The sequence below is a fragment of the Cebidichthys violaceus genome, unplaced genomic scaffold, assembly GCF_023349555.1.
Source record: "Cebidichthys violaceus isolate CVI_PGR_0920_01 unplaced genomic scaffold, fCebVio1.0.p SCAF_61, whole genome shotgun sequence".
Taxonomy (NCBI): domain Eukaryota; kingdom Metazoa; phylum Chordata; class Actinopteri; order Perciformes; family Stichaeidae; genus Cebidichthys; species Cebidichthys violaceus.
This window is the reverse complement of record NW_027176828.1, coordinates 1074153-1086920: the sequence shown is the minus strand read 5'-3', so window position 1 is coordinate 1086920 and position 12768 is coordinate 1074153. Positions and strand designations below refer to the sequence as shown.

General features: G+C 41.3%; 2 protein-coding genes across 2 annotated transcripts; one reads left to right on the top strand and one right to left on the bottom strand.

The window, feature by feature from the left end:
• Window positions 1-424: 424 nt before the first annotated feature.
• Window positions 425-1640, bottom strand: LOC137890063 (trace amine-associated receptor 13c-like). Its single transcript, XM_068734159.1, has 2 exons — window positions 1474-1640; window positions 425-1244 (listed from the first exon to the last, which is right to left on the bottom strand). Exons 1-2 carry the CDS (start codon window positions 1638-1640, stop codon window positions 425-427), a joined length of 987 nt encoding a protein of 328 aa, XP_068590260.1.
• A 5915-nt stretch (window positions 1641-7555) lies between these two features.
• On the top strand, window positions 7556-8765 carry LOC137890076 (trace amine-associated receptor 13c-like). Its single transcript, XM_068734172.1, has 2 exons — window positions 7556-7767; window positions 7949-8765. Exons 1-2 carry the CDS (start codon window positions 7556-7558, stop codon window positions 8763-8765), a joined length of 1029 nt encoding a protein of 342 aa, XP_068590273.1.
• Window positions 8766-12768: the final 4003 nt, after the last annotated feature.

The window sequence follows — 12768 nt, the reverse complement described above, 5'->3', positions numbered from 1 at the left end:
ATTATCTTAATATTTTTCTTCACAGTACAAACGTTTGTATATGATGAAATCAAGCTGGTCCCATGAGAAGAAAAAAAAATAGAAATAGATCTGTCACACCAACAGAAAACTGTAGATACAGGTAAGGAATAACTAAAGGCATGCATAATGTAAAGATAAGTTGAGTGCACTCACTTTAAGTTAAAGTGCTTCAGTGTATTTAAACATAACAATAGAACAACATAGTAACAAAACAGCATTTAATTGACCTCAAATTGAATGTGTTACATGTCAACTACAGATTCAAAATATTAAAAAAACAGTACTTTCACTTTTTAACTATATTTTTCCCGGCTGTTACACCTTTCGAGTTTGCTTCAGTGACTCAGTAACAACAGCAAATCAATTTCCTCATTAATATATACAGTTACTCATCAGTCTGTCTCTACAGTATCTTACAATCACAAGAGCCCGGCTGCATTATCTTGAGGGTGACTATGAGTTTAATAGATTTTCTAAACCAGGGGTAAAAGAAGGCATAGATCACTGGGTTAAGACAGGAGTTGAAAAACAGCAGCCAGACTACAAACATTGTGGATGAACTACTGTCTTCAATAACCTCACCTGTAAAGGATGGAGAGTAATATGGACAGAAACATATCAGAAACACAACCACAACAACACCAAGAGTCCTGGCTGCTTTCATCTCAGATTTCTTAGCAGTTACACCCACTGAACTTTGTTGTGAGACCGCTGCAATGTGGGACCGCATGACTTGAGCCTGAGACACAGCCACCACAAATATTCTCAAATACAGAACTATGATGACAGTGATGGGGCCGATAAAGGTGAAGACAAAGTCAACAGATCCTGTGATATGGTTAAGAACAACTACACACTCTCCGTAACAGGAATTATGTGAATCAGGATGTCTCAGAAAGTCCATCAAAATGAGACTATTATAGAGAACAGAGTAAATCCAACACAGACAAACACAGATTTTTGTTTTGTCCAAAGTAACTCTGGTGTTATAGCGTAGAGGGTCACAAATAGCCAAATAACGATCAATTGATATGAGCACCATATTTCCAACCGAAGAAGAAGTAATGATAAAATTAACAACATAATACAGAGCACACATGAGGTCACCCAGAAACCAGCAAGCCTCTGCTGAAAGGATGTCAACCGGCATCAGCAGGAGGCCCACGAGAAAATCTGAGAAAGCCAGGGAGAGGATGAGGAGGTTGGTGGGGCTGTGGAGCTGCCTGGAGAGGAAGAATATCATTATTCATGAGATCATTATCAATGGTAGCTTGTTAGTAACATCAATGAATGCATTTTGGAGTTCAACATTGTATTTGAACACATCATATTTTAAAGTTAAGATTGTTAAAACAAAGATATATATTATTAACTAGAACATTTGAAGGAAGACATGTCATTCATGTAAATTGTCAGAACATGTATTGATTCATGCTGAAGGTTAATCTCTGCCTGAAGTGGGAGATAGAGATGATGACCAGCAGGTTGAGAGCTGCGGTGAGCACAGAGATGAAAGACAGCAGAACGAGGATGCCGTCGGACTGAGGCGGCACTGGTTTCCTGCAGGAGTTGTTGAGGAGTAGTGGAAAACAGAAGTCAGCTCCTCCTGGTGCCTCCATTTCCTGGTTGTGAGAAACTGCTGAGTTCTCTCTGATAAACAGCTGATTCATCCCTCCTACTACTGCTATTTTTTCTCTCCAACAGAGACTAAAACCCCTCACCTCTACTTTGCTATATGTAATCTTCACCTCAGTCTTCATCACTTCCCTCCATCTCTCACTTGGCATATTCCGTCTGTCATTGTTCTTTTTGTCATAAACTGAATAACAACTTTAGCAATCTTGATTATGGTTTCCAGTTCATCCTTGATGGTAAAGTAGATTTGTTGCACATTTTAGACTACTGATTCTAACGTCACCTCTCTGATGGGGAAGGAAACCAGAGCTAGTGCGGGAGGTGGAGTGGTACCAGCTATAGTTTGGTGAGCTCAGCTCTAAGCACAGCCATGGCTGTACACAGGATTTTACTGTAGAAATACAGAGGTCCAAAAACTGAGTTTATGAGGGGGCTTCAGGGGCATAACACCCTGAAAACAATTTGATTTCCCTGATCTGAATTTGTTCATGTTAAGATGTTTAAAGAAAATTGGATAACAATAGGTTTAAACCATGTCCGTGGGTATTAGTGGAAATTATCTGTCAAGCAGTAATACATGGGAATCAGGTTAAATGTTGCAATGAATGATCCACACTACAATCTTAAAATACAGAAAAGGCTAAACATTATAACATAACATCTGAAAATGAATATTGACAATGTTTAATTAGAGTGTTCAGCTATAAACTAATTATAATTATAACAATAATCCAGCTCACCCTCTGTTTTCACTGCTTGTCCCTTTCTCTGTCTCTTGCCTTTCTGCCAACGTGTATTAAAAGGATTTACTAAAACTATTTGTGAGATAAATGGATTTTTGACTAACTAATGTTATAATGTCATGTGTGTTACAGTTAAAACGGCCAGCAGGTGTCGCCATCTCACCAGTAGGGGGGTTGTCTGTGCATGGTATTCACACTTTCTTGTAAAGTTTCTCAGAAGAAGAACAGCAAGAGAAGAGTGTAACGTAGAGAACAGGCACCCTCAATAAAACATTTGTTTAAACTGTATTCAAGGTGAGATTTTGATTTTAAAGGCACACATTGTTTAGGGAAACTGTTACGCTTGTGAGCTAAGGCTAGTTGTAGCGTCCAAACCTTTAGCAGAGTGTAAAACCTTAAATTGACGCGTGTTTCTGGTCCTATGCACATAGCTCACACCGACACCGCTTGTAGGTGAAAGCACATGTATTTTATTTATTCAATTTCCTTGTACAAGTTAGTGAAACAACTTCCTTTCTTCCTAAAAGTATGCCGAATGCCTAGACACACTTCACAGATCCACAGGTTATCCATGAATTGTTCCACAACTTAATCCACATAGCACGTTCCATATGACACGATCGGAAAACTGTGCAGCTCCACTCTGCTCCAGCTTCTACTAACAGCCGTAACTAACTGTCGCAAAGTGTCCTTAAAGTGACGGCAGTCTGTCACTTACGTGTATTTCTTACCACAACAAATGATAACAACATCCTTGTAACATTCAAAGTAGAAACAGATCTGACTGAAGTTAAACATGGAAATACAAGTACATATTTTACAGCAAATTTAATTTGGCTCTTACAACACCGGCCCCTAATTGTTCTCAATAGTTAACATTTGAAACAATTACCTAACTTAAAATAAGAGAGCCATGTACTGTAAAGAAACATTCTTACAAAAATAACGATATAAGAGCCGAAGGCAGCTAGCAGACTCCTTACTGTTGCTCAGTCTTTAGCGCTGTTCATCTTCCAAAAGCAGACACAGCTTTGTAATGCGCCTGTGTAAAACACTAGTCTTTGTCTTTATGCAGACCTGACGAACAAGTCCTGTGGTCTGGAAGTGCCTTAATGACCTTCCCCATGACCCAAGAGTTTCTTGGAGCAGAGTCATCCACTAGAAGAACGATGTCACCCAGAGTGAAGTTTCTCGATACTCTTGACCATTTTTGCCGTTCCTGAAGCTGTGGCAAGTATTCCCTGGTCCAAAGTTTCCAAAATATATTGGCCATATATTGGACGTGTTTCCATCTCTGTCGAGTGTAGAGGTCATCATGGTCGAATAGTCCAGGTGGTAATGATGGTTTGGCCTTCATCAGTAAGAGATGATTTGGTGTCAAGGCTTCCAAATCGTTCAAATCATTGAACGATGTTGATTATTGCCTGAGTTCTGGACGAGGAAAGTCTTCAGACTGTCTGAAGACTTTCCTCGTCCAGAACTTGCTCCTTAACTGTAGAATTTAGAGCCTTTCTCACTGATTTGATGAGCCTTTCCCAAGCTCCCCCATGATGAGAGCCTGTCGGAGGGTTAAAGGTCCATTTGATTCCACGTTGATGAAGATAACCTTGAACGTTTGAGTGATTCATTTCGTCAATGGCTGTTCTCAGCTCACGTTCCATCCCAATGAAGTTTGTCCCGTTATTGGAGCAGATCTCCATCACTTGTCCTCTCCTGGCAATGAATCGACGTATAGCATTGAGACATGAGTTGGTATCCAAGGAAGAAGCAACTTCAATGTGCACTGACCGGATGACTAGCCAAGTAAAGATTACTCCATATCTCTTAGCTTCTTCCTCGTTTTACCTCGAATGGTCCGAAATAGTCAACACTAACTCTGGAAAAGGGTGGATCATCAGGAAACACTCTGTCTTGAGGAAGGTCTGCCATTTGTTGCTGTCCTATGGACCCGTGCAGTCGGCGACAGGTGACACATTTTAAGACTATTTTCCTAATGTGATGGCACTGGGAATCCAATACTTTTGGCGCACTTTAGAAAGCATGTGGTTCCTTCCAGCATGCCCAATGTCCTCGTGAATCTTGTGCAGGAGTATGTTGGTGACATGGTGGTCTGTGGGCAAGATGGCGGGCTGCTTACATTCTTCTGGCAAAGCAGCTCGACTGAGTCTTCCTCCAACACGTAAGACTCCATCCTGAAGCATAGGGTTTAGCTTAAGCAGATGACTGCTCCGTTTTATGTTTTGCCCTTTGCTTAGAGATGAAATCTCTTCAGAAAATGTTGCCCTTTGACAGAGTCTGATGATTTCCAGCTCAGACTTTGCAAGATCTTCAACTGAGCAGGATGATCCTTTATATGCTGCTTTGAATTTCTTCATGACTGTATTCACTTGTTGAACCTGCTGACTCTTATCCAAGTGAGATTGACTGAAGACTGCATAAAGCTGTCTTCTCTTTTGTGAGAATGTCAGCAGTAAGGTTTTGAGCTTCAGGAACCACGCCACTGTGTATCTTAGCTAGTAGGTTGCTTTAAAGGCGCCACTCTGGCCTTCCCCATCATGAATGTGCAGTGAACTTGATTTCTCTCGTTCCGCAACAGTAATTAGCTAGCTGTGCCGTAAGCTTCCTCGCTTGCATCCGCAAAGTGGTGCAACTCTGCGTATGTAGGATTTCCAAATCCTGGTGGCTTGATGCACCGGTTGATCTTGAAGTCCTTTAGATTGGGAAGTTTTGTCAACCAATCCGTCTACTGTTGTTTGACCTTTTCTGGTAGGTCGTCATCCCAGCCTATTTTCATCCGACTCAGATTCTGAAGGATTTTCTTTGCTGGCAACACTACTGGTGCGAGAACTCCTAAGGGGTCATAGATTGAACTAACAACCGAAAGGAGACCTCTTCTGGTAAACAGAAAATCTTTGACAGTAATCTTAAACTGAAATGTGTCTGACTCAACACACCAGTATGCACCCAGGGCTCTCTCAATTGGGAGTTTGTCTTGCTCGTGATCCAGATTCTTCACGTCTTTGGCCAGCTCACCACCTGGGATTGAGTTTAGGACTTTACGGCTGTTGCTGACCCATTTTGTGAGACGGAAACCTTCCTTGGAACAGATTGCTCTCAGATCCTGACACAGCACAACTGATTTCTCTTCTGTTGCCACAGACTTGAGACAATCATCCACATACAAACTCTGAAGCACTGTGTCAGCCACTTCTGGATCAAACACTTTCCTATGATCCTCAGCACACTTCCTCAGGCGAAACTGGCACAGCTAGGTGAAGAAGTAGCGCCAAATATGTGTACCACCATTTTGTGCTCCACCAAACCTTGCGTGAGGTCTCCCCCAGGCCACCACAGGAACCTAAGAAGGTCAGAATCCTCTTCTGCCACCTTGACAATGGTGGAACATCGACTCCACATCTGCCTTAAGTGCCACCGGTTCTTGTCTGAATCGTATTATGACACCTACAAGACTGCTGGTTAAGTCTGGTCCCTGTAGAAGTTGTTCGTTCAATGACGTGCCTTGATATGATGCACCGCAGTCAAACACCACCCTTAACTTCTGTTTCACAGGATGGTATACACCGTGGTGGGGTATATACCAGACTTTATCCACATTGCATTGAAGCTCATCGTGATAGTTGCACAGCGTAACCTTTGTCCATGAGGTCCGTCCTGAAGGCAGTGTGTGCTCTAGTTGATAGCTCGGATTTCTGTTGAACTTCCTCTGTAAGTTAAGCGCTCTCTGTTCAGCAACTTTTCGGTTGTTTGGCATGTTGACCATCTGGTTTTTTAGTGGTAGACACAGGCTGTAATGCCGTTATTAGGATTAGCCTAACAAGCTAACCCGTTGGTGAATGTGACCGCATGGTTATTTTGGTATTGTTGTCTAGTTTGGACATTAGTAAAGTTTCTCAGAAGAAGAACAGCAAGAGAAGAGTGTAACTAGAGAACAGGCACCCTCAATAAAACATTTGTTTAAACTGTATTCAAGGTGTCTGCTGCCGTTCTTTGGTGTGCCCGTCATCATACACTGACGGGAGACCAACATATGTACACTGTCTTGATTTCATTTTTGTGTTTGAGTTTACCTGAATTATAGAAATATATCTCAAAACTGCCCATGAATGTAAGCAAAATGTGTTTTTTTAATAACATATTCACACAATCATACTAATCACACTATAACTATGTTAGGTGTTTGTGTTGTTAAATTGTGCCTATAGATTCCACTGTATAACCCAAATAACATTTATATTTATGTGGTAATAACACTTTGAATGTGATCAGATGGGTTTTTATTTGTGTTGGACAGCATAATTATAATCCCATCCTGGGCACGGTAGCAGTACCTGCTCTTCCCATTACATCTCCATCACCTTCTCTCTTTCTTTTTCTCTCAGTCTCCTCATCTTCTTGCCCTTGTTTCATGTCTTCCTTCCCCAAAGTAGGCCGAAAATGAAAGGTGACCAGGCTTCTGCATTAATTTCCCCTCAGCTCTGGAAGTTCCAGATTGAAGACCTGAGACTTGCCAAACACAGTCAAACACATTTTCAGTGGATGCTGGCCATCAGGGTTGTCCCATGTTACCAATTCTGTTTGTGATTTTCGCATTGCAGACTTATTCCACATATCTAGCATTCTAAATATCTGGACCTGTCAGTTAGCTACCACCAATGAAAGTGGAATACACACGTTAAAGAGAAACCTGGCAAAGGAGTCGCCTGTGACAAAAGGTATTTTGTATTTCTTGCTTTTGCAACACGGACAAAAGTTGTCGTGAACCTTGGGTGTTGGATGTCTAAGTGAATAAACAGAACACATAACACCTTGACTGACCTACATTGTCAAGATCTGTAGGCTAATAAGTGAACATGTGTTCAAGCATGACTACGGCTATGTCACGTTGTTCTATTAATTTGTGTAGTGTGAAAACTACAACAACTTCTTTATCTTATCCAGGTTCATGGCATAATGGTAACCAGAAGCTGTAATCTCCCTTCATCTTGTCCTGGTCACAAGAGAAGGGGGAGGTGAAATACAGGGAAAAGACCAATGAAGATAGATGAAACAATAAGTCACTCCCACTAACAGAAAGTTCACACCAAAGTAAATGAACAAAGAGGGATGTGGAGGAAGAAAAGAGATTAATCAGTTGTATGACGAGCACAGCAGCATCTTGTCTCCTCTTTCTGACAATGAAAAGCCTTGATGAAGCTGAATTTTGCTTTCCAGAACTCCTCAACTCCTCCTGCAGGAAGGCCATGCGTCCTCACTCTGTATCTATGCTCACTTACATTTTACTGTCCTCCATCTCTCTGCTCACTGTGACTCTCAACCTGCTCGTCATCATCTCCATCTCCCACTTCAAGTATTCATATGTTTTATCAATTTATAAAACTGGTAGCTGTACGGAGACAAATGGTTAATGGAACAAAACAACATATCGGTTATGGAAATATGTTTTTGTGTTTCAGTCAATGCTTTTATCTCTTAATATGACAATTGACGCTACCAATAATGATGAGCATGTTGTCCTCTTATCTCTTCAGGCAGCTCCACACACCCACCAACCTCCTCCTCCTCTCTCTGGCTGTATCAGATTTCTTCGTTGGTCTCCTCATGTTCTTTCAAATTGTGCTCATAGAAGGCTGCTGGTTGCTCGGTGACCTCATGTGTATTCTGTATACTGTTGTGGACTTTATTATTACCGCTGCCTCAGTAGGAACCATGGTGCTCATATCAATTGACCGATATGTGGCTATTTGTGATCCTCTACATTATCCCAACAAAGTCACACAAAAAAGAGTTAAGATCTGTGTTTGTCTGTGTTGGATATGTTCTGCTTTCCTTCAGACTCTGATGCTGAAGGATAACCTGGAACAACCAGGCAGGTATAATTCCTGCTTTGGAGAGTGTGTCGTTGTCATTAACTACATTGCTGGACTTGCAGATCTTTTTTTATCCTTTATCGGTCCTGTCACTGTCATCATAGTTCTGTATATGAGAGTATTTGTGGTGGCTGTGTTTCAGGCTCGTGTCATGCGGTCTCATACTGCAGCTTTCTCTGTCAAGTGTTCAGTACGTGTAACTGCTAAAAAATCTGAATTGAAAGCAGCCAGGACTCTTGGTGTTGTTATTGTTGTCTTTCTAATGTGCCTCTGCCCATATTATTGTGTTTCACTCACAGGCCAGGACACCTTGCTCAATGCCTCAACTGCTGCCTTTGTAATATGTCTGTTTTATTTCAACTCCTGTCTTAACCCAGTGATCTATGCCTTTTTCTACCCCTGGTTTAGAAAATCCATCAGGCTCATTGTTACTCTTAAGATACTGCAGCCTGGCTCATATGTGACAAACATACTCTAGAGAAACACTGCATGGTGGCTGAAATAAGACAGAACAATGTACTTGGTCATGGTGGTGAGAATTTAGTAACAGATGTAAAAGTCTTGTTACAATGACCTTTGTATGAGCACTATTACATGCAGATCATATATGTGTCTCTACATTGTGTACTGTTTCAATGCAACACTGAAATCTACAACTACTCGACTCTAGAAAATGTGTTGCCTTATTTGTTATATGTTTCCTGTAAGGCACACATATAAAAAATAAGTTGAAGGATCTTTGGACTAATATAATATACTAAATATTGTTTTCTTTTCTTGGATCCAACAGGTCTTTAGTTGTACTGCGTCACTTTAATGCATCTCTCTCTTTCCTGTTTAGAAAAAGGAGCCTGTCAGCATCATGTCAAGGGGCCTTTCACAGATTTTACAAATGGTCTGCAAAAATGTTTTAATTGGTCGACTTTTTTATTGATTATCTCTTTCAGGTAGTTGTGAAACTGTGTTCAGCACCTGTACTTACTTTCCCTCAGTTTGGTTAGCCCATACCGTGAGAGGTGGAATAAAACTTGTTCTCTCTTACGCAAGTTTACAAAATCACTCCAATGTACCTTGACTCTGAAAATAACACACTAAATATTTTGAAATTTTTGATCTGCCCCTGTTAAAGGACAACCAAAATGTAGTAATTGAGCCATAACCACTCTGTATTCTTTTGGGGATCCCAAACACAGAAATTAACTAAATATAGAACCCGGACATCTGAATGGACAGAGACAGTATGCAGCGGACACATCACTAGTTTAATAATAAAGTTAGCAAGATGACTCAGCCAAACTTAGAACAATGTAAAGATTGAAGTGGCTGACTTGCAGGCATGTAATGTGAAGGAACAAGTGTAATTGTGTTTGTTTGGTTTCACTGTTAAGTATGACAGGTAGTAATGTGAGTATATAATCGGCAGGTAAAAAGAAAACTGCTTTACAGGCTTGAAAGATACATTTTTCAATGAGGGACACCTCAACAATTAATCCTGAAGAAAATAAGCTTAAGAGGTTTTGGATTCAAATGGTGGCCTGCAGTGTTTTCTTGTGAACAAACAATAGTAAAGTTTACTTAAAATGCAAGTTTTTGAATCCTGACAATGTCTGAAATCAGGAGAGAACAAAAAAATACTGATTGCTTTGAATGAATATTATATAATATGATATTTATAATATGAATAAAGACTAACATCCTGATAGTGTGATTTAAATGTTCATTAGAGATAATGTTATACAACACTATTTCTCACACACAGCCTGCCTCCTTCTCCCCCTCCCTCTGTCACAGAAACACACAGATACATTAACTCTGTCTCTCTTTCCCTGTCACACTCTAATCTGCACATCTCTTCCTTTTAAGTGCAGTTTTGGTCACCTTTGCGCTTCTTTGTCCTGCAGACCAGAAGGCTACCAACTTTGCCTTAGCTGACGTAACACACTTTAAAAGTCCTCGCTCTACACAAATATCAGTGAGATTTGCAATAAGGTTTGTGTGGTTCTCACCGAAAATGTACTTACGTATTCATAATTAATTAGTTACACAATGAATCCTAGCTCAAAGCTCTTTAACGCTGTGTTTACACACATACATATACAAAGGTCCAAAAACTGAGTTTACAAGGGGGCTTTGGGGGCATGCCTCCAAAAAAAACCATTTCCCTTTTCTAAATATGTGCATTTAAAATTTTTGAAGATCAAAACATTGGATGACAAGAGATTTGTTCAGATGTGTAGTTACCAGAATATATGTTACTGATTAAGAGTAAGTTAGGATGGCACACAGCACAAATTGAAATTTTTTATTTTCGGTGAAAACAAAAGCACTTTCAGGATATGTATTTTTTGGAATTATGTAGCTTCAAGGTTTAAACTCCCACATCATAGCACAATATATGGACAAGCTCTTTTTACTTTGATAAAGTGGAGCAAAAAAAAGTTAGAGAGGTTTTAGTATAGAGAGGTCAGGCGAGGTCAACCAAAATGTAATTTTGTTCCAGCTGTTCCATTGTAATTTGATATACTATATAATTATATATTTCACTTCTTTTATCACTAATAGTGTTCAATCTATCCAAATACAGCAGTTTGGTATCATTTTGAGAGCCTGAATTCCAGGACCTTCCAGGACCTTACTAGCCTATGATTGGTCGATTTGAGTCAATGAACCCTCTTTCGACGCATCAGAGTCCATACTATTGAAAGGATCCCTTGTGCCTTTGATTGACAGAATCGTTAGCCAGTCACAATAAAAACACTACCGGATCGTCAAATATCTAAAATCTGATTTGCTGAAACTTATATCCCTCTCCTTTTAGCTAGCAGTCACAGAGAGAGACTAAACCTCTCTATTCAGTTAGAGGGGTGTCCGGTGAGCACAGGGATGGTGAAATTGAACGGAAATAGTTCTCCATTTGTTGCAAAACATCAAAAAGTAAGGTGCCGTTTATGATGTAAATTGCTATTGAGTTTGGTATTGCTGGTGTCTGATACCTAATAACTCTGTGATGGTGTGTCATAGGAATATGAGTCATATCCCTGTAATCCTCAGGTTACTGGCAATCTTTAGAGCTAATGTGTGTTAGCATTGAGCTACAGAGCACAGCGTTAGAGGCATAAATGTGGCAAGTGGGTCTGCCCAGGGGGCACTATACAGATTTTTACAGATCATAATCGTGCATCGTTTGAAGCATGAGGGGACTTCACACAGCTCCAGTGATCATTTGAAGACCTGCGTGAAGATGGAGGCCAGCTGGTCAGCACAGACTTTCAGGCACGAGGTTGACACATCTTGGCCCGCAGCCTTCCTGATCTTCTGTCTGTGAAGGAGCCGACTCACATCCTCTTCGCAGCTCCTCAGTGCTGGAGAGGGGACTTATCTGGAAGGACTTTTTACTTCTGCTGGGGGTCTTCAACACATGGGCAATAATAGAGGAACCTGAAGGGGGGTGACTGGGATGAATTGCTTGCCCAGTCTGAACATCAGTCCTGCTTTGTTACTGGACGTGTGTGCCAGTTATAGATTGGCCATAATATACACCAGGTTAGAGCATAGGGTGATTAATGAGAGCACTTGGTACTGGAACACCTGAGGCTAAAGATCAATGATCGACTTTGTGATCATATCATCAGATCTGCGGCCGTATGTCTTGGACACTCGGGTGAAGAGCAGAGCTGTAAGCTGGGGGACTGCCTTACAGAACTCAAATGTATACTAATGTGTACACACAAAAAACATGTATATGCCCTTTCCAACTTATAAACTGGTATGTATAAAAGAAGAAGTGTACCCAGGAGTGTATCCATCTCCTGGAGGAACAGCTGAACTTCTAAACTCACCTGCATTTAGATAGAAGATAAGTATCTTGTTCTTGCTTCTCGAGCGTGTACTACCATGTGTTTGCATCCAATTTCTGTCCGTTCCTCTGCCCAGCGGTCACGTAGACATTGGGCCGCTTTCAGGAGCCGTGACCCCACTAACCTCATCTATCCTACTCTCTCAGCTCGGGGCGAGCAAGTGGTGGCAGGGGGGCTCTGGAATTGCCAGTCGGCAGTGCCGAAAGCTGAGTTCATCTCAGGTTACGCTTCCTTGCTCTCCCTTAACTTTCTTGCTCTAACTGAGACCTGGATCACACCAGAAAACACCACCACACCCGCAGCTCTGTCAGATGTGTACTCTTTCTCTCACACTCCCAGAGCTGGGAGGCGGGGTGGTGGTACTGGCCTGCTAATTTCCCCAAAATGGAAATACTCTCTTGTCTCTGTTCCACAGTTCTCCCCGTCCACTTTTGAATTTCATGCTGTTACTGACACTTATCCAGTCAAGCTCACCATTGCTGTTGTGTATCGCCCACCAGGGCCTCTTGGTGAGTTCCTGGAGGAGCTCGACACATTAGTTTCGCACTTCCATGACGATGGCTCGGCACTCATCCTGCTCGGTGACTTCAACATCCAGACCGATAAGTTTGAACCTCTTCTTTC